At 39.2% G+C, this 20,935-nt stretch overlaps 1 protein-coding gene across 3 annotated transcripts in view; it reads left to right on the forward strand.

Moving 5' to 3' along the window:
* The window catches only part of ADAM23 (ADAM metallopeptidase domain 23), a 171,298-nt gene that overhangs the window by 30,226 nt on the left and 120,137 nt on the right, over positions 1 to 20,935 (forward strand). For all 3 annotated transcript variants that reach the window (XM_045078650.1, XM_013062339.2, XM_013062340.2), the window contains exon 3: positions 13,153 to 13,229. In XM_045078650.1, coding sequence (XP_044934585.1) covers positions 13,153 to 13,229 — 77 coding nt within the window. The remainder of the gene's footprint in view (positions 1 to 13,152; positions 13,230 to 20,935) is intronic.

A 20,935-nucleotide genomic window follows, 5' to 3' on the forward strand; every position in this document is an offset into this window, starting at 1 on the left:
CTCTAACCACATCTCATCTGTAACCAACTCCCATTGACTTCGCTTTCACTGCATACCCAGAATCTGACCTCTTCCTGTCAATTCTGATGTTACTCCCAAGTCTGCCATCACCTCCTACCTGGATTATTGCAACAGTCTCTTAACTAGATCTTCTCCTTGTTCCTTTGACCCTCCAACCCTCAGCCACTGGGTGATTGTCAACACAATAGTCCGAGTGAACTTTAAAAAATGGAAAGGAGATCATGTCACTCCTTAGCTTAAAATCCTCAGTGATTTCCTCTTTCATGAAGAGTAAAAGGCAGAGTTCTTAACAGTGGCTAGAAGGCCCTACACAACTGACACCTCATTGCTTCTCTTATTCATGCCTGTGATACTCCCCTTAAGTTGCTCCACTTGACCCAAATTGGCTTAGTCTTCAACATACCAGATATGCTCCTGCCTCAGGGCTTTTGCAACTAACTGTTCCCTCTGCCTGGACTTCTCTTTCCCCAGCTATCCATGTGGATTATTTCTTCACCTCCTAAACTTTGCCCAAATGTCACCTTTCAAAATCCTCCTTTGTCCTCCCCCCCACTTAATATTATCACATCTCCATAATATACAGATCTAAATTTTTGTACCTCTTACCTACTTTATTCTTTTTGCCTACTTGGTTAAATTTATTCCTAGATATTTTATTCTTTTTGGTGAAGTTGTAAATGGAATTATTTTCTTAATTTCTTTTTCTGCTTTCATATGGTTTTTTATTACTATGTAGAAATGCAACAGATTTCTGTATATTGATTTTGTATTCTGAAACTTTATTGAATTCATTACTACTAATAGTTTCTTTTTGTCTATTTCTTTCTTTCTTCCTTTCTTACAGAATCTTTAGGATTTCCTATAGAGTATCATGCCATCTACAAGTACTGGCAATTTTACTTCTTCCTTAACAATTTGGATGCTTTTATTTCTTTTTCTTGTTTGATTGCTGTGGGTAGGACTTCCAATACTATGTTGAATAAAAGGGGTGATTTTCTTGTTTGGTTGCTGTGGGTAGGACTTCCAATACTATGTGGAATAAAAGGGGTTAAAGTAAATATCTTTGTCTTGCTCTTGATTTTAGAGGAAAAGCTCTCCATTTTTCACAATTGAGTATGATATTAGCTGTGGGTTTTTCACATATGTCCTTTATTATGTTGAAGTATGTTCCCTCTAGACCTACCTTGTTGAGAGTTTTTATCATGAATGGATGTTGAATCTGGTCAAATGCTTTTTTGTGTCTGTTGAGATGATCATATGGTTTTTATCTTTCCTCTCATTAATGTGATGTATCACATTGATTTTTGAAATATTGAACCATCCTTGTATCCCTGGAATAAATCCCCTCTGATTGTGGTGTGTGATCCTTTTAATGTATTGTTGAATTCAGCTTGCTAATATTTTGTTGACGATTTTTGCATCTGTGTTCATTAGGGATATTGACCTGTAGTTCTCTTTTTTGGTCATGTTTTTGTCTGGTTTTGGCTGCGGGGTAGGTCTGGTTTTTTTGTTTGTTTTTGTTTATTTTTAAAAGATTTTATTTATTTATTTGACAGAGATCACAAGCAGACAGAGAGAGAGAGGGGAAGCAGGCTCCCTGCTGAGCAGAGAACCTGATGCAGGGCTCGATCCCAGGACCCTGGGATCATAACCTGAGCCGAAAGCAGAGGCTTTAACCCACTGAACCACCCAGGTCCCCTAGGTCTGGTTTTATAGAATGATTTTGGAAGTTTTCTCTTCTCTTCTATTTTTTGAAATAGTTTGAGAAGAAAAGGCGTTAATTCTTCTTTAAATGTTTGATAGGATTCACATGTGGCTCCATCTGGTCCTGATTTTTGTTTTTGGGAATTTTTTGATTACTGGTTCAATTTTATTACTAGTAATCACTCTGTTCAAGTTTTCTGTTTCTTTCTGATTCAGTTTTGGAAAATTGTATATTTCTGGGAATTTACCCATTTATTCTAGGTTGTCCAATTAGTTGGCATATAATTTTTTATAGTATTCTCTTAGAATTCTTTATATTTTTGTGATGTCAGTTGCTATTTCTCTTCCTTCATTTCTGATTTTATTTGAGACCTCTCTCTGTTTTTTCTTGATGAGTCTAGCTAAAGGTTTATCAGTTTTTTTTCTTTTAGACAAAGCAGCTCTAGATTTCATTTATCTTTTCCATTGCTTTTTTTCATTCTCTGTCTCATGTATTTCTACTCTAATCTTTTTTTCTTTTCTTTTCTTTTTTGTTTTTTTTTTTAAAGTAGGCTCTGCACCTATTTTGGGTCTTGAACTCATGACCCTAAGCTTGAGAGTCACATGCTTTACCGACAGAGCCAGACAGGTGCCCTCTGCTCTGATTCTTATTATTATCTTTATTTTCTCTACTAACTTTAGGTTCTGTTTGTTCTTTTTCTAGTTCATTTAGGTATAAGTTTAGACTATTTATTTCAGACTTTTCTGGTTTCTTGAGGTAGATCTGAATCACTATAAATTTCTTTCTTAAAATTGCTTTTGTTGTGTCCCAAAGATTGGACTGTTCTGTTTTCATTTTCATTTGTCTCCATGTATTTTTTGATTTTTTAACTTGATTTCTTCATTGACCTATTGGTTTTCAGTATCATGTTGTTTAGCCTCCATGTGTTTGTGTTTTTCCAGTTTTTTTCTTATAATTGATTTTGAAGTTTTAGACTGTTGGAAAAGATGCTCAATATGATTTATTAAATTTCTTAATTTATTCTTAAATTTATTGAGATTTGTTTTGTAGCCTCACATGTGATCTATCCTGGAGAATGCTCCATGTGCACTTGAAAAATATGTATTCTGCTGTTTTTGGATGGAATGTTCTGTATATATCTGTTAAGTCCATCTGGTCTAATGTGTTGTTCAACCCATTGTTTCCTTGTTGATCTCTTCTATCTGAATGATCTATCTATTGATATAAATGGGATGTTAATGTCCCTTACTATTGTTGTATTGTTGTCAGTTCTTTTTACCTATAGAATTTATCATCTAATTTATCATCTAATTTATTTGTTGATTGTATTACTCCCCACTGCTCCCCAACACACACAAAAATGCAAACTCTGCTTGAAATGTGGTAGATACAATAATTATTTATTGAATCAGTAAATTATTTCATATATGATGTAGATGCTAATGAGGTAGCACTTGATCTGAGACAAAGATATATTCCAAAGTACTACTTCTATTTTCATATGTTTTCAAGATTCCATGTAATTTTGGATTCTTATTTGGAAATTAAAATGGAGTTTTAATGAACCTAAAACATTCTGTAGACATGGTGAAATCTATCATTTGCTTACTAAAATGGGCATGATATTCTGTGTTACTGTTACTATTCTAAATATTATAGTTTTAAAAATTACGTGGCTACATGCTGAATTGTTGAATTGTTGGCGTTTTTCAGAATTCTGTGAAAGATGAATGTTAGAGAAAATGAGGTCACATCAATATTAGTGTTTTCATATCTAGCTTTGAGTAAAGTATGTGTATCATACTTATGCCTGTTTTGAGTAAAACTGTGGTGCTTGACAACTGAGATTCTATGTCCAGGAATAGTTCTTAGTAGTGTTACTTAGGAAGTCTAACAGCACACACATGTTTGTAAAATGGGAAAATCCATTTTTGGGTTGGCCCCTCATTTGATAGTTACTCTTACCATCCAAAAGAGCAGAATGCAACCCATCTATGGCCATAGCTAAGGTCAGAATTCAGAACAAAGGAAAAGAACCAGACACAACTGATAACCAGAAAACACAAAACTCTCTCTAATCCATAAATGTAGAAGGAGCTGGGTCCTTATAGACATAAGGAGGATCAACCCAGTAGCATACAACTTGTGACACATATCTTGCAGAGAATAGTTAAGGAAAACAAAGACTGCTTAGGAATACCATTGTCACAGAGCTGTGTATTTCTGACGAACTCATAAGTGTAGCCTGAGGAATTTCTTCAACTAGAAATAATGGGGTTGGTAGAGATCCAAACACAAATCAGCTCTGAGCAAGAATAGTGGGAGACACACCAATGAGGATCAATAGAATAAAAATATCTTAAGGGACTAGAAATCTGGTCTGGATAGGTCTGTTTAGCTTCCTTTGGTTCTACATTTTCAGTAGTTTCTTAGGAAAACTGGTAATTCGTACTTGAATTTATATCATTCGTGATTTGCTGGATTTAAAAATGCTCAAGTGAACTGTGTAATTACTCTATCATAATTTTCTTTTTGTATTTCAGATTCATTCATTGTTAACTAATCCTTGTGTGGTCATTATAAAGATCTCAGTTAAAGAATTTTCTTTCTCTGGATAGATATTTGAGCCCACTGGGCTCTTGTAGCTAGCATTCCAAGGACCAGAGTCGACAGACAGGAAAATAAGCCTCCTCATGGAGGGCTGTCTTACAGAAGCTTTTCTTCTTTCAGGGTAGTATTGATGTTATATAAGCAAATTAAAAAATCTGTCATGTAATGAGTCACTGACATTCAGCGTGGAGCTTGGTGTTGTTTGTTTTTTAAAACTTATACTCTATTTCTATTCTTTTATTTAGATTATTTAGTGGGTGTTCAATAATTCTGGCTGGAAAGACAAAATATGTTCTTACTTTATGACAAAGAGCGTTAGCAGAGAGAGAATCACTCCTTGGGGTTGTGTGGTTTGGTGATGTAGGAACTGATGAGAAAAAAAGGTGAATCATACCTCAGCTACTAGATTAATGCATCAAATTAAATGTTACTATTCAGGAAGGCAGCAGCAAGAAACGGTTTCCATGGTAACTGTTGTCATAGTTGTATTTTACTCATCTTTCAGAAAATATATGAAAGCTAAATAACATAGCTGTAGTGATACTTTTAATGATTTGTCCATATTCAAAGAGCAAGAGCTCTAGTGGCTTATGATTTCGTCTTTCTCACGAGTTGGCACTGTCAGCTCAGTATCCAGCAAACATTAATTACTAGGGATAAATGTATAGGAGACAACTCATAGACGTGTCCAAAGATGTTTTGTCACTGAAGATATATTTTTCCAGAGTTTTTGGAGTTACGAAATGATCACTAAGGAAGATCTTAGTGTGTCTCTTTAGGGCTAAAAAGAGCCCCCCTCTCAAATATTATTAGCTTCTCTTCTTTGCCTGGCCACAAGGAATTTTAAAAATAAATTTTTATTGCACCTAACTCATGATTTATTCACTGGAGTATCTGTTTGGATTATCAATGCCCATTTTCCTCTTTCTCTTCAGGATCTGTTTTATCACTTCAAACCCAGTGAGGATAGGTAAGAAGAGGGAAGAAGGTGAAACTGGAATCTCTTTAAAACTGGTTTATTTAGTAAAGCACTCTTGGGAAAGATTTGGTCAGAAGTTAAAACTCAACATGCTGTCCTTTTTTTCTGTATCATCAGATTGGATAATTGAATGTTGGCTGGATTTCCCTCGGAACTAAAGTTCTATCTTTCTTGGCTAGGTTGGCTCAGAGAAAAAGGTCAAGCAATGACATGCTTCCATCACTGGGAGATGTTGATCTGTCCGTGTCTTGTGAGAACATTGTGTATTGCTGCTGTTTTGGTGATGTTTCTGAAATGTCCATCACGGTGGGGGCTCCAGCTTCCTAGTGTAAGGCTAAAGATAGCTTGGGTAACAAAATACACTAGTATTCTTTTGCACTTGTATGTGCTCACATGACTTACTGATCTCATGAAATGCTGTAATTTATAATAAACTGCCGTGTTTTAATTCCCACCACAATTCGGACTGCAGTTTAGTGTTCCAGAATGGAAGTTCTCCTGGGTTTGACTTAAAAAACATGTTACTTAAGTCTCTGTTTGTTAGCAAACACTTAGACACACTCTGAAATTTCATCCTATGAAATCAATTTTAAGGCTATCTGAACTCTACCTATCTTTAAATGCTGAGAAAGACTTCACAGGAAACTTTTCTCAGCTGTCTGCAACTTTCAGTGTTCTGGCCCCTTGAATTTAATGTGCTTGTTACCCAGACTGTACATTGGGCAAGTAATCATTCCTGAGTTTTACATGGCATCTTTACAAATAATATTCATTATTATATTATTTAATTGAAGTATTATGTTTCTTATTCTTTGTGGTTTCTCATCTCCTTCTCCTTACTGCATTGTAAACTTTGATATAAATACTAATTCTTCTTGATCTTTACCTTGGCCCCATTATCTCACACCAGGTTGGGATTCAGTGCAGATTTGTTAATGGGTTAACCTGTAATCCTGTGAATTGGAACATGCTAGAAGGAAACATGATGATATTCTCTCCCACAAGCTACCTATTTAAATGCATCTTGGGAAGAATTTTGAGCAAATTACCTTAATTTGTAAAATTGCCTTCGTGTAACATTTGCAGCTGTTCCACATCACAGGAAAATGATTCACATTATTTTAAAGACATGACAACGTGAACAAAGTCAAAGCATAATGCCTAATGGTAATTAGCAATAATAAATATAAAATTCGCAAATTTTGCAGAGTATAAATGCACATTGGATTTTCTAGAAGGTGGCCAGCTCTTTTTGGGAGGGAACTTTTAAGGTGGAGCTGACTGGTAACCTTTCCAAAACAGTAATATAGTTTTCTTCTTCTTTCTCTTTCTCCTCCTACTTTGCCCACTTCTTCCTAAATTACTGAGCTCTTTCCATGTGGCCAAACTTTTCTTGGAACTTTCTGTTACATTATTATATAATTTGATCCTCATCCTCATCCTATTGGCAAGCTATTATTATTATTTATGTTTTAATAACAGAAAACACTGAGGTTTGGAGGGATGCGGACTTTTGGTGTGAACTTGGCACTTTTTCTCACTGAACTGAAGCAGACACTTCATCTTTCTTCTTTTGATGTGTGACCTTGAACAAAAAGTCATTTAACTTCTCTCCTTCTCTAAAAATGTTTTTCTTCTATAAAAAGGCAATCAAATATCCGTTTACTACCTCAACTGCACAGGGTACCATATTATTCTGATTGGTTGAGATAATTAAAACACAAGAAATATAGGGCATTATTTTTTTAGTTATTGAGAGAGCAAGTGCCTGCACAAGCAGGGGGAGGGGCAGAGGGAGATAGAGAGAGAATCTCAAGCAGGCTTCATGCTCAGCACAGCCCCAGGCGTGGGGCTCGATCTCACTACCCCGAGATCATGCACGGAGCTGAAATCAAGAGTTGGACACTCAACTGACTGAGCCACCCAGCCTCCCCTAGGGCATTATTATTTTTATTATTATATATAAGAGTCTCGATCATCCTGGTGATCACCAATGTGCTAACTTAGGATAAGGGATTGGAACTAGGTATAATTAAAAATGGTCAGTTGATGTTTCCTTTTGGACTTTCAAACTCCTAAGGTATATTTACGTATTTGAGTTTTTACACTGTACAGGAAAAAGTTCCACAGGCTAGATTTCTGTGTTTCTTGAGCTGTGGAGGATAGACCCAGATTAGTTATTTATGGGAAAGCCTCTATGATCTAAAGAAAGGGATGCCTTTTCCTCAAGTTTATTCCAGTTTAAACTTGATTATTTCTTATTTTAATTTAATTATTCAGGTCACTGGATTCTGTGTCTCCTGTGACGCAGAAAGCGGAGAAAATCACTCTGTATAACCACGTTGGTACAAGGCTCCATAATGAAGCTTCTTCCTTCAGCAACTCAACCCATTACAACAAAGCAGGCTCCTTCTAGGATGAGAGTAGCTGCTCTCATTCTACTTAGTTGGTGAATTTCCAAATCCACCTTCTCTGAAACACCATCTCATGTCCTGAACCTCAAAAGAAAGTGGTGTTTGAGAGTCTATGAAGTTTCCCCACTATATTTGAAGGAAAGGGAGTCGAAACTCTTGGAGGGTCTGTTGAAAAGTCAAGAGTAGGGGCAAAAAACCAGAAGCAAAAAAGATAAAGGAAGAGGAAAACAGTTCCTGAAAAGGTTATGGTTTATATACACAGATGCAAACACACACTCTAAGTAAACTATTTTAATGAACATAGAATGAACAATATTGTTGCAGTGAGGGAAAGAACAAAGAAAAAAATTACCTACAGTCTCACTAATAATCAGCTACTTTGCTGTTTTACTTTTTCCATGAATCTGTCCACTAGGAAAGACAGTTTATTAATCCTGTGTTCTAACTCTAATGACAGCATTTTGTTCTTTCTAGCACCTTCTTTCCTAGAAGCCCACAACCCTCTTCTTTAGGAGGCAGAGCTGGAATCTTCCCACTAGTGTGTGCTTAGGCCTGCTTCATTCTCTTCAGGGCTTCTGCAGTCCATTTGTAAAACATTTGCTTGTTTTATTGTTATGCTACTCCAGATAAGTTTTCTTCATTACTTAAATAAGTGTCTCCCTAAATAAACTGAATATATGTTAAGAGCAGGAGAACTTCTTCCAAAGTTTCTTCTGTTTCCCACACCTTGCACATAATAGAGTGTACTAAAGCACATCACTTGCTCAGATGACGTTGTGATTGATTGCATCAATACCTTAATTCTAGTTGCTCACTTTCTACTGAATTATGACATTTAGTCTCATAATATTTTCTGTATTCTGGGAAAGTGTAAACTTTCCACCCCTATATTTAGTTTCAGTTATGTGTGCACTCTGTAGAACACACGAATCCTTGCCAAGTAGTAAAAAATACCGATTGAACACTCATTATGTGTGAGGCATTTTTGCACGAAAACATATGTACTTGGGAAATGCCTGATTTCTATTTCTGTAAGTAGAGAGGGTCATCATTTTCTCTTGTCTTCGTGTCCATATTCACGTCAACTGTTTTAGAATATTAAGTCCCAAGGAAATGTAACCATGTCTCTTCAGCTTATGTAATATACACGATTGCTCAATATCATAACATTGCTTGATGATAAGCTGTAAAGCCAGTCTTCACTGGGAACCTGACCATCTTCCAAAGTTATTTAATATGATACCATGAGGTGCCATTTCCTAAAAGGGGGGGGGGGACTAGAAAAACAAAAGCACATTGTTGAATGTGTAAATTGCTCTTTAGTGAAGGAGGTTTGTGTATATAATTGAGTTTAGTTGTTTTTGTTTATAGAACTCCTGTAATTTCCCTGTGCCAGATTCTGAGTCAAAAGAAAAATATCAAGGTGCTTAGGCAACAGCTGTTCTCAGCCCTTCAGGGCGGTAATTCTGAGCCCAGGGATGTGCTTATTCTTGTTGGGAAATGATGCTCTTTGACTGTAAAACCCAGCATTCTTACCCCAGTGCAATTACAGTGACTGTCCTTGTAAAAACAAGTGTTAGTCATCAAGTCTGTTTAACAGATATACCAAAGGAGAAAATAACTCATTATGACCTTATGTGTGGTTTGTGAACTTTTCTCTGAAGTATTCCTATGATCCAGTTGTGTGCTACTGAACACGTTTCTAACCCTCACTGGACGGTACCTTCTTTGTAAAAGAAGAGCAATACTTGAGGTAGCCTTTGTATTTTCAGGGGTTTTAGTGGTCCTGGTCAGTTAGTCATCTCTAAAATATTTAATAAACTAAGTGATGTGGCTGCGTATTATAAAGCTTTCTACTCATCTTGGCCATTCTTCTAATTTTTTTGGTCATTTGGAAGAAGTAGGTTAATATGAAGTAAAAATGAAGAATATCCAAAAATGTGATTTGGAAAACAATAATGAGGAGGACTTATTTTACCTGATTTGAAACATATTTAAATTTGACAATTGTCAAAACTGCATACTATTTTGTTAAATAAAACATGATCAGTTGGTATGGAATGCAGAGATTCCAGAAGTTAAAAGCTATTTTAGTCATGTCTAAGACAGAGGAGAAATAAAAGAATGATAGAGAAAAGTAGCATTTGTCGGGTACTTATTTTGATATAGGGAAGAATCTATACTCTGTACAAATGCTCATATAACAATGGAAAGAGAAGGCAACATAAGAAACATAACGTACACCATTGTATTTATTGAAATTTTTAAACATGGATACAGATATCAGACGAGTATACCAATTCTCTTTGAGGTATATGCAGGAGGATGAACGCTTGAGGAAATCTTCAGTCTTTTTATAGGAAAATGTGCTGCCTCTTTGCATTACAATAAGTTAAAATGTTAAAACCTTCTTACTGATTAAGGTACTACAATCGGATTTTTTTCTTTCCCTATGGAGAAACAGGGATGTTGATGGCATTGTGATTGTTTCAGTTGTTGTAGAGAATAGTCTGTCAATATGTTTGTATCATAATGTTGTTGTTAATGGTGCTGATGGTGGTGGTGCTGGTGCTGGTGCTGGTGCTGGTGGTGGTGGTGCTGGTGCTGGTGGTGCTGGTGCTGGTGGTGGTGGTGCTAGTGCTGGTGTTGATGGTAATGGTGCTATTGCTGGTGGTGGTAGTGGTGGTGGTGATGGTGGCGGTGCTGGTGCTGGTGGGTATGGTGCCAGTGGTGGTGGTGCTGCCGCTGCTGTTGGTGGTGAAGATGGTGGTGCCGGTGCTGATGCTGGTGATGGTGGTGATGCTAAGTCGTGTGCCACACACTGTGCAGAGTAAGCATGGGGCACATTTCGAGGTGAGCTTGCTATCTTGGCCACACATCTGTCTGTGAGATCAGGCATGTCATTGAGCACATCACACAAAGCCCACCTTTTCAGATTCAGTGTTTGACATTTCCTCTAAAAGTTATTTTCTTTATGGGCCACATTAATTTAAAAAATTTTTTTTGAAAAGGCTTTTTTCCCATCTTCATTTTTAAAACTATTTTTGCAAATGTTTTCCACTGTGCCCTGAACATCTCTTCTTCTCCTGGCAGGTGGATTCTTAGTCATCTTTTGGAAATTTTTTTTAAACTTCACCTTGTCAGTGAATGGTTCCTGTGGCCCCTGAAGCCTACTGAGGCTGGCAGCTCTCCCTGCTTCCCCGAAGACAGCCCTTGAGGGCAGGGGCTGTGTCCTAGACCTCTTTATGCACACAGTGGGACTTAATAGATAAAAAACAAAAGGAAAATCCCAATATTAATGTTATTTGGTAGCACCTTCGTTAAATTCTATTAAACTGAATCTTGTCACATTGACTCATAATCAACTTATTTAATGACAGTCAAATTGTGTTACTCCCACCAAGTCTAGAACATGGGGTAAGTGGTTCCCACAAGCTACTTTATTTTACAACAGGCTTTTGTTGGGGTTCGTATTTGTCTCATTGCTTATTTGATGTAAGGTCAGCCTTTTATTGGTTACTGTCAGGTCTTTTTAGTGTTTATAAAGTTACTCAAGGAGGTACATTTATCACCTTTTTAGGGCCAGGGTGACATTAATGAACTCTAATTAGCTGTTTAATATATTTTTTAAAAGATTTAATTTATTTCTTTGACACAGAGAGAGAGAGAGATAGAGAGTACACAAGCCGGGAGAGTGGCAGGCAGAGGGAGAAAGAGAAGCAGGCTCTCCACAGGGCCAGCAGGGGTATCCCAATGTGGGACTCGAACCCAGGACCCAGGATCATGACCTGAGCTGAAGGCAGTCATTTAACCAACTGTGCCACCCAGGCACCCCTCTTTAATATTCTTAAAAGAAAATAGGCCCAAGGGCTTATCTTATTCCTCAGGAAGTAAGTTTTCTTTTTTTTTTTTTTAAACTTTTGGGACTCAGAAATGGAAAAATTTCCCCCTGTACAAATTATTCATCAAAATCTTCATGTAAAAATTAAGGCTTCAAGACACAGAATGAATTTAGATTAAAGGGTATATGATATTTGTGTCAGAAGATAGAGGTTCTGCTACTGCTGATGGAGACCTCATTTAACAAGACAGTAATTTCTTTCTCTGTCATATAGTTGTCTGCATGCAGGAAGCCCAGATCAAGTGCGATGACCCTGTTCTACATGGTTCTTTGGGGTTTGGTGTGGTGTGCCAAGGTGTCAGGGATTTGGGCTCCTTCTTTCTTATTGCTTTGTATTTAAAATTTAATATTTGTTAATTTCCTTTTTATTTTGTATTTTGGTTATTATAGTGATTATCCCATCAGCAGTTGTGCTTGACTAGGGACCACGTCATAGATGATTTGTGACACCACTGAGCCTTAGGAATGAAGTCTGCAGGAAGGATGTTTGTGATTAGGGAGAGGGAGCGACTGTAGGTGTTGCATTTATCCTTCTTTGTTTGGTTGTTGTTGTTGTTGTTGTTTTTGTTTTTATCTGATGGGAGATAAAGGAGAATTTTATCTTGGGTGGTACTTTAACAAAACTACATTGATTCATTAATTTGCATTTTTTAAAGATACTTCCATGAACTAAATTAATCTTCAACATTTAGTACATATGACTCATGTTTAGATGAGATAATCTTTGTATATAGAGCTAAGGCACAATAACAGCAGTATTTGTAAATGTGTGACCCTTAAAGGGGACAGAAGCTCTGAATATTTACAAGGGGCATGGTTCTAAGTGCTTTCCAAAGGGAAAAGGTTGCATTTTACTGACACATTCTGCTGATACACCATTTAGAGAAAGTTCCAGTTTCTGATGAAGAGCCGAGCACTGACATGATTTTTCACTTAGGTGTGCAGAAAGAATTTATTAGCTTTGTGCACAAAAATAGGCTGAAATCAAGCCTTAATTAGTCAGCCTTTTGCATAATTCATCATAGTCACTTTGAAAGTCCAGCTAATTCATCATAGTTTTATTTGAAAGTCCATTTTAAAATATGCTTTTGATTTTTTTTATACACAGGTATTTACAATGAAGCCACGACAATGTACCTAGTATCTTTTTAAAGAAATGGATTGCTGGGCGCCTGGGTGGCTCAGTGGTTAAGCTGCTGCCTTCAGCTCAGGTCATGATCTCAGGGTCCTGGGATCGAGTCCCGCATCGGGCTCTCTGCTCAGCAGGGAGCCTGCTTCCTCCTCTCTCTCTCTCTGCCTGCCTCTCTGCCTACTTGTGATTTCTCTCTGTCAGATAATAAATAAATCTTTAAAAAAAAAAATCTTTTAAAAAAAAAAGAAATGGATTGTTACCCAAGAATCTCAGAAGAAGTGCATCAATCCATAAAAATGTTTTTCTTATTTAGTATCATTGATATCCATACAATCAGCTTTAAAGACAGGAAAGGAAGCTAAAGTTCTTTCTGTCTCTTTGAATCCATAGGCTGTCCATCTGGCCCAGGCAAGCTTCCAGATTGAAGCCTTTGGCTCTAAATTCATTCTTGACCTCACACTGAACAAGTAAGTATTTAGTTATAATAATCCTGCTAAGAAGCAAGTGCAATAAAACTTTACTTCCTAATGATGCTTTAGTCAAAATAGTGCCTTTGTTGAAGCAATTGATATTTTCTAGCGATTATGTCATATTGCACTTAAAGAAAAATATAAAAGCCTGAGGTTAATTCTTTTTTTTCTTTTCCTGAAAGAAAAGGCATTTAACATTTAACTTGTTAAATATCTCAGATAGAGTACTTAGTATGATTTTCGATGGAATAAATATTGAAGTAATGCTAGTTAATTAAATGTTAACTATAATGATTACTATATATAGGAAGCATGATAAATCACTGACTCAAGTATAATTAGACGTAAGTCTAGAAATTTCTTCCATTTTACTTTTCATTATGCAGTTTGCATGGCTTTCGTACAAAGAACAAAGACAGTGATAACTTGCAATGCTGATGTTGAGAAGGTTCTTTGCTTTATAATTTTCTCTAGTACAGTTTCTTAGGGATTTGTTCCTAATGAAAATTTACTTAGCTTTTCTCTGAACATGAGTTTATGTTGATATTTAAATGCTGTTTCCCAGGTTGGAACCAGTTGTACAGATACCTTTGTACAAAGCCTGAACAAGAGCTATTTACTTAAGCAGGACTCTTTAGCTTCTAATTGAGCTAGCAGTGAGACTTTCTTTGGTGAAAGATATGTCCTGTATGATTTTCTGTAACTGAGGGAGCTCCAATCATTATTTTACATTCTTAGCAGTATTTTGACCAGGACGGCATCTTTGCCAGAAAGACACCACATAATGCTATCAGACACTATAATGTAGGTGACCACAGTCAATATCTGAGAAATTGCAAAAGAGTATAAAGAACAACTATTAAATTTCTTGTATGCCAAATTCTGTGAGCTCTGCAGAAAAAAGTGCAGAGTCAGCATGGGTGCTCCTTACTCAAGTGTTATTGCAGCTTTAAGTCAGAATGAATCAGCAGAACTCAGAATTTCCTGTGGTAAAGGTGTTGCAGGTTTTCCTCTTTGAGTCTGCTGGGCATTGGTTGAGTGTCTTTCATCCTGCTGTGTCAGCACTGTACCTGCCCAAGAGATTTGTCTTGCCAAATCTTAAACTATGTTGAGTAGCAAGGAATGGCTAATTTTAGTTTGTTTAAGGCCCTCTATTCCTTTAACTTGTACTGCAATGGAGACTGCCATTCCAGGCTGAAGGGTGGTGATAGCAACCAACATTGCCATGTGTTTTGAACATGAAGACATCATGGACCACAACAGAGCCCCCCATGACCAAGGAAAGGCTCACTTGGGGTGTCCATTGGACATAGAGGTCTGAAGACACCTCAGAACATTATTGATCTCTAGTATTAACATGCAGAGGAATCAAGTTGAGTACATACTCTGAGTGGTCCTTGCCTTGGAGAGCTTATAGTCTAGTTGGGAAACACTGATAGATAAATACATAATTTTAGAAGAGTGTGAGATTTGCTGTGCTAGAGATAAGCATGGGGTGCTATGCAAGCACCAAAGAGGCAGCTCTGCAGGCAGGAGGAGTGTCAAAAGTCATCCTGGAAATGGTGATGGTTGAGCTAAATCTTGGAGGGCAGGAGTTCATGAGGGAGAAGTGTTGGGGGTGGGTGGAAGGGGGAGAGGAAATGGAGAGCTGTATGTAGACAGAGGAAAGAGTGTGTGCTAAGGAGGCAGGGGCATCTTGTTGTGTGGCATGTTCAGGAAGCATGAGATTTTTGTTGAACTTTTTGGTAAATTACAAGGCGGAGGCAGAGGGACATGAGTCAGGATAGGTAGGCCCAGGGACATCTCAACTCATGGAAGATCTTGTATGTCATGCTTAAGATCTTGGTCATTATCCTCTGGAGTCTGAAAAATGAAGTAAGGGGAATAAACAGAAGTTCTGCTCTCAGAAAGTGCTAAGAGGCACGGAAAGGAAATGCTCTCAAGAAATCTTCAGTTGATAAAAATCATTAGGAAAACTTGGATGTAGATAACACAGCAAAATGAAGAGTTAAAGTTGGCAGGTGCCTTGTTTGGATAGCTAGGCAGAAGGTTGTATCCAGATGAAATGGGCACACAGGGAACAACTGGCTAAATGATAAAGAGAAAAAGCTGTGAAATTGGAATTGATTTGAAGGGTTTGGGACATACATGAGGCCATGTTTAGGAGATCGGTGGTGAAATACTCTGAAGCTCAGGGAAGAGTTGGGGACTGGAGTGGCACATGGGTTGCTCAGTTGGTTAAGCTCAAATCACATCTCAGGGTCCTGGGATCGAGCTCCGCATTGAGCTCCCTGGTCAGTGGGGAGTCTGCTTCTCTCTCCCTCTCCCTCTTTTGTGGCTTGTGAGCACACTCTCTCTCTCCTCTCTCTCTCACTCACTCGGTCTCTCAAACAAACAAACAAACAAACAAATAAATAAAATTTTTAAATAAAAGAGAGAGAAAGATGGGGGCTGGAGACTGTAGGGAGTTATTCCCATATAATGTTAATAATGACCAGGACGGGGGGCGCCTGGGTGGCTCAGTGGTTTGGGCTGCTGCCTTCGGCTCGGGTCATGATCTCAGGGTCCTGGGATCGAGCCCCGCGTCGGGCTCCCTGCTCCGCAGGAAGCCTGCTTCCCTCTCTCTCTCTCTCTCTCTCTCTGCCTGCCTCTCTGCCTACTGGTGATCTCTGTCTGTCAAATAAATAAATAAAATCTTTAAAAAAAAAAAAATAATGACCAGGACGGGCGCCTGGGTGGCTCAGTGGGTTAAGCCGCTGCCTTTGGCTCAGGTCATGATCTCAGGGTCCTGGGATGGAGTCCCGCATCGGGCTCTCTGCTCAGCAATCTCTCTGCCTGCCTCTCTGCCTACTTGTGATCTCTGTCAAATAAATAAATAAAATCTTAAAAAAAAAAATAATGACCAGGATGGTTGTGAGTGAGGTTGCCCAGGGAGGGTAGGTAGAACAAGAACATGAGCTGGGAGGATAGTTAAGAGTTGAGGAGAAGGGGCACCTGGGTGGCTCAGTGGGTTAAGCCACTGCCTTCGGCTCAGGTCATGATCTCAGGGTCCTGGGATCGAGCTCCGCATCGGGCTCTCTGCTCGGCGGGGAGCCTGCTTCCTCCTCTCTCTCTCTCTCTGCCTGCCTCTCTGCCTACTTGTGATCTCTCTCTGTCAAATAAATAAATAAAATCTTTAAAAAATAAAAAAAGAGTTGAGGAGAGGAAGAGAAACCCATGAAGAGACAGAGACTGAGTGCTCAGAGAAATGGCGGGGGGAGAATCAGGAGAAGGAATAAATCGAGAAGTTCACAAAAAAAGATGTGATTTATGGCCTCACATCCAAAAGGATCTAATGAGATAAGGAGCCAAGATGCCCTTTGTATTTATCCATTAAGTTATGACAGGTCTGAAGGCAGTAAGTTTCGGTGAAGCTCTGGGGGCAGAAGCCTCATCCCAGTAGGCTGGCAGTGACTGAGAGGAGGTGATGTGAAGACAGCAGGTGTCCACCGAAGAGGTTTGGGTGAGAGGGAAAGAGGAGGAGGGCAGTGGCCAGTAGAAGACACTGGGGCCAAGCAATGGGCTGGTAGGTGTAACACAGCAAGTTAACAGGCTGAGCAATGGGAGCTAGAAAGAGGGAGAGGTGAAGATGCAGAAGAGACAGGAGTTAATTTACGGAGCCAGATCTGGGTGAGGACAAAAAGTCACGAGACCAACAGCACAAGGGCAGAATGTGGTTTTGAACCAGGAGGGACAGTGCATTCCCAACCTATGGGTAAATGCACGTAGAGATTGGTTTGGAGGTGAAGGAATGGCATTTGGGAAATGCCTCTTGAGATTTCCTTCCTGAGGATAGCCTTATCTGCCGTGGGGATTTGATGGTCCGGGAGGATGGGTTGAGGTGAGGAAAATGATGAAAATTTAGGCTAATTGCTGGAGGGATGGGTGAACAAGGTTGTGTTGAACAATGTATGAGCAACCGTCATCAGAAATGATGTGTTACATGTCAGTCTTTGAGTTATTCTTCCTGATGGTGTTTTGTTTTTGTTTTTTTTCCTCCTTAACCTGGTGTGCTCCATCAGTTAAGCATGTGAAAGAAAAAAAGGAAGCAGATTGTGGATCAGGTTTTCTGGTGGTAGCATAGGGGAAGAAGAGTGGAGACACAGCTCTTTGAATACTGGTGAATTACTTGGGTAGTTAAGTATCCGTATTCGGGCTGGGCAAGAATAGAGATGAGGTCAGGTGGAGATTAGAGACTGAGCTGGGAGAAAATGGAGGTCTTTATAGGGAAAAGTAAATGCAGTGGAAAGGAGGCATGAGAGCTGTCTGTACTTGTGTGATATCTCCCTGGTGCAGAGTCTCGGGTCTTCTGAGCTCAGCATGATTGTGCGATTCTGGTGCGACCCAGAGATGGGGAATTGTATAAAAGTATGATGTGTGTGGACTGGGTATGTCTCTAGTTTAAGTGACTTTCAATGGCTGGGGTTAACTAAAAAGTCTGATCCATGTTAGAGTAAACTAAATTAATCAGTCACAGAGGAACTGAAAGAGCTTTTGAGGAAAGAGGGATCCCATTTCTACCATGGAATGGCCGTGCAATTTACAACAATTTTAAATTGTTGAAGAATAGGAAAGAAAAATGTATATGATAAGTATGTGGGCTCAGTGAAGGAATGAGAGCATATGGATATCAACACAAACTAATCAAAGCAGTGGCCACGGAATCTAAATGGTTCATGCGTTTGCCAGGCCTGTGCTGCCAGCTTATGAAGACTACCTGAGGTGGGTTCCTGACAGGGGGGACTTGCTGACTCTGTGCTTTTATAGTGTGGACAAGTAAGGCCCCGACTTGCTGAGACATATCTTGGCAGAGATGTGTTTGTTCAGCAAATGTTGAGCAAGCATCCATTGTATGCCTGGGACCACAGTGGTGCTGATGCTGCTGGGAATAGGATGGGGAGGGTCCCCATCTCCCACCATAGAGCTTCACTCACTCACTAAAGACAGATCATATGTGATCAGAGGAGCCACACGTGGAGGTGGCCAACATGATTTGGATGTCACAGAAGCCAGAAAGTCTGTCAGAGGAGGGACATTGAGTTGAAACCTGATTGTCAAATATGAGTCACCCCCAAAGCTAGAAAGCTGAGGACAGTGGGGAGGGCAAGTGCAGTGGGGTGGAATGAGGAGACGAGGCCGAGAGGAAGCCATGTAGCCAGGTCATGGAGGGCCATCACCCACAGAGCATCTACAGAGATGTGTTTGGTGGAAAGCCATAGGCGGGCAGTAAGCATGGATGTCACACCGTTGGATTTACATGTTACTTAGCCCAAAAAAATCCTTGCTGCGGCCTCACAGGACTTTTGGTCATTTTCCTTTTAGGATATTCCCCCTTTCAATTTTGTTTTGTTTCCCTTCTAGATTAACTGGTTTAACAAGTTCAGAATCTTTTAAGAAGTTTTACTAGATTAACCGTGCTTAGTGTATATTGATCCTGGAAGTCCGGGGGATTCCAATGATTGTCTCCTTCATACTTGTGATTGGAATTATGCCCAAACCGATTACCTACCATTTAATTTGCTGGTGTCTTCACCTGTTTTAGGGAATAACAGTAATCAGAGCTACATAAAGGTTGAGAGCACAGGTTCTAGAATCAGACAACCTGAGTTTGAATCTGGGGGCTGCCATTTACCAGCCGTGTGACCTTGGGCAAGTTTCTTCTTTTTAGTAACAGTTTAAATAACTCCCATGCCATAAAATTCACTCATTTAAAGTGTACCATCCAGTGGTTTGTGTTATATTCATAGACTTGTGCAGTTATATCACCATCTAATTCCAGAACATTTTTGTTTCTCTACAAAAGAAACCCTGTACCTTTCCTTTCCCCTCTTCTCTAAGCCCTTGGCGACCACTCATCTACTTTTTGTCTCTGTGCATTTGCCTGTTCTGGGCATTTCATATAAATGAATTCATACAACTTGTAGCCTTTTGTGACGCCCCTCTTACTTAGCATAATGTTTTCAAGGTTCATCTATGTTGCATCAAATAATACGACATTGTGGCGCACTTAAGTGGCTCAGTCAGTTCAGTGTCTGACTCTAGATTTTAGCTCCAGTCATGATCTCAAGGTTGTGGGATCAAGATCCGAGTTGGCTCCATACTGCCTGTGGATCCTGCTTAGATTCTCTCTCTTCCTCTGCCCCCTTGTGTATATGTATGTTCTCTCTCTTTCTCAAACAAACAAACAAACAAATAAATAAGGAGAAGGAAGTTCCTAAAACTAAATAAAGAAATACATAATATTATATTGTGTGGGTATATTATTAACTTCTTAAGCTTTAGTTTTCTTCTTAAGCTGCAGGTTGTTGTAAGGATTAAATGAGATCATGTGTGGTACTTACATGTCTTCTAATTGGAAAGGGTGCATCCAATGCTGTGGACTGAATTGTGCCTCTCAAAAATTCCTGTATTGAAGTCTTAACCCCCAACATGACTATCTTTGGAAATAGAGCCTATAAGGAGTTAATTAGTTTAAGTGAAGTTATAGGGTAGATCCCTAATCTGATAGGATTAGTGTTCTTATAAGAAGAGACATCAGAAAGTCCCCCCCACCCACTGTGCGTGCGCCTGTGTGTGTGTGTGTGTGTGTGTGTGTGTGTGTTGGGGGATTCAGCATTAAAGAAAAGAGTCATTGATCTCATCGAGCTTCTGACCTGATGAGAACAGCATTAAGTCCATTTTTGTTTCAGTCAGCATTTTTTCTGACTTTGTAGATGAGAAGAGGGTGGTATACCATATGATCTTTTCCCTGCTGAAAGAGGACTGAAGAAAAAATTAGAGACAGTTGAGCCTGTGGTTGGTACGCACTGAAGGTAGTGAGCATGGGTGTGCAGAACCTGACATCCACTGGGCCATAATCTGGGTATTAACAGGGTTGCTTTTTCTAAAATGATGGAACTAGGCTTTGAGAGTGTCTCACACCAGCATATCTATTTTTGGAAAAGGTGGGGAATCGCTTGGTGCTTCTAGATTCCACTCAGTAGTGAGAACAAATATTCAGGTACTTGTTATGGTAGCTCTTCTGTGTGGAACCAGGTAGCTAGGCTGAGTCAGTCTACCTCTGTGGGCTCATGGGAAAGCCCCTTAATCCAAGGCTACAGCCACATTCTCCAATGTTACTTATTAGGAAAATTGTATTTGGGGTTCAAAGCTTGTCCCATACAGCCCCATTCTTTTATGTACATACTCTGTTGGTTAGAACATGGAGTGGTAACTGGCCCCCCAACAAAGGTTAAGCCTTCTGTATCCTCCAACAAACCTATGAGAGACACTGCAGACCTGGATCATGATGAGATTTGGCCTTGAGATACATACATAGGTAGTGGTGACATTTGACATTGGGCCACCCCGAATCTCAGAAAAATCAGTGTAGCATGCCCAGCTGAGAGAAGTACCCAGACCTCAACTATGATGCTCTTCTATGTGGAGCTAGGTGATGTTTCCCTTCACTCAGGGATGGGGTATGTGTACTGATGAGTGTGTGCAGAATGTTGGGGTGCTGTAAGGATGCAGATGGTTAAAGTGGTTTTAGTGTCACCACATGGAAAGGGAGGCACTCAAAGAAGTGATAAGTGTAATGGCATGATGAAAAACTCAAAGTAATGCATTCAGTAAGGTAGTTCTGGATTTAGGAAAAAGTCTTTGTTCTGATTTTTTCTGGGAAT

This window comes from Mustela putorius, unplaced genomic scaffold, assembly GCF_011764305.1.
Source record: "Mustela putorius furo isolate JIRA1106 unplaced genomic scaffold, ASM1176430v1.1 tig00000275_pilon_pilon_pilon, whole genome shotgun sequence".
Lineage (NCBI taxonomy): Eukaryota > Metazoa > Chordata > Mammalia > Carnivora > Mustelidae > Mustela > Mustela putorius.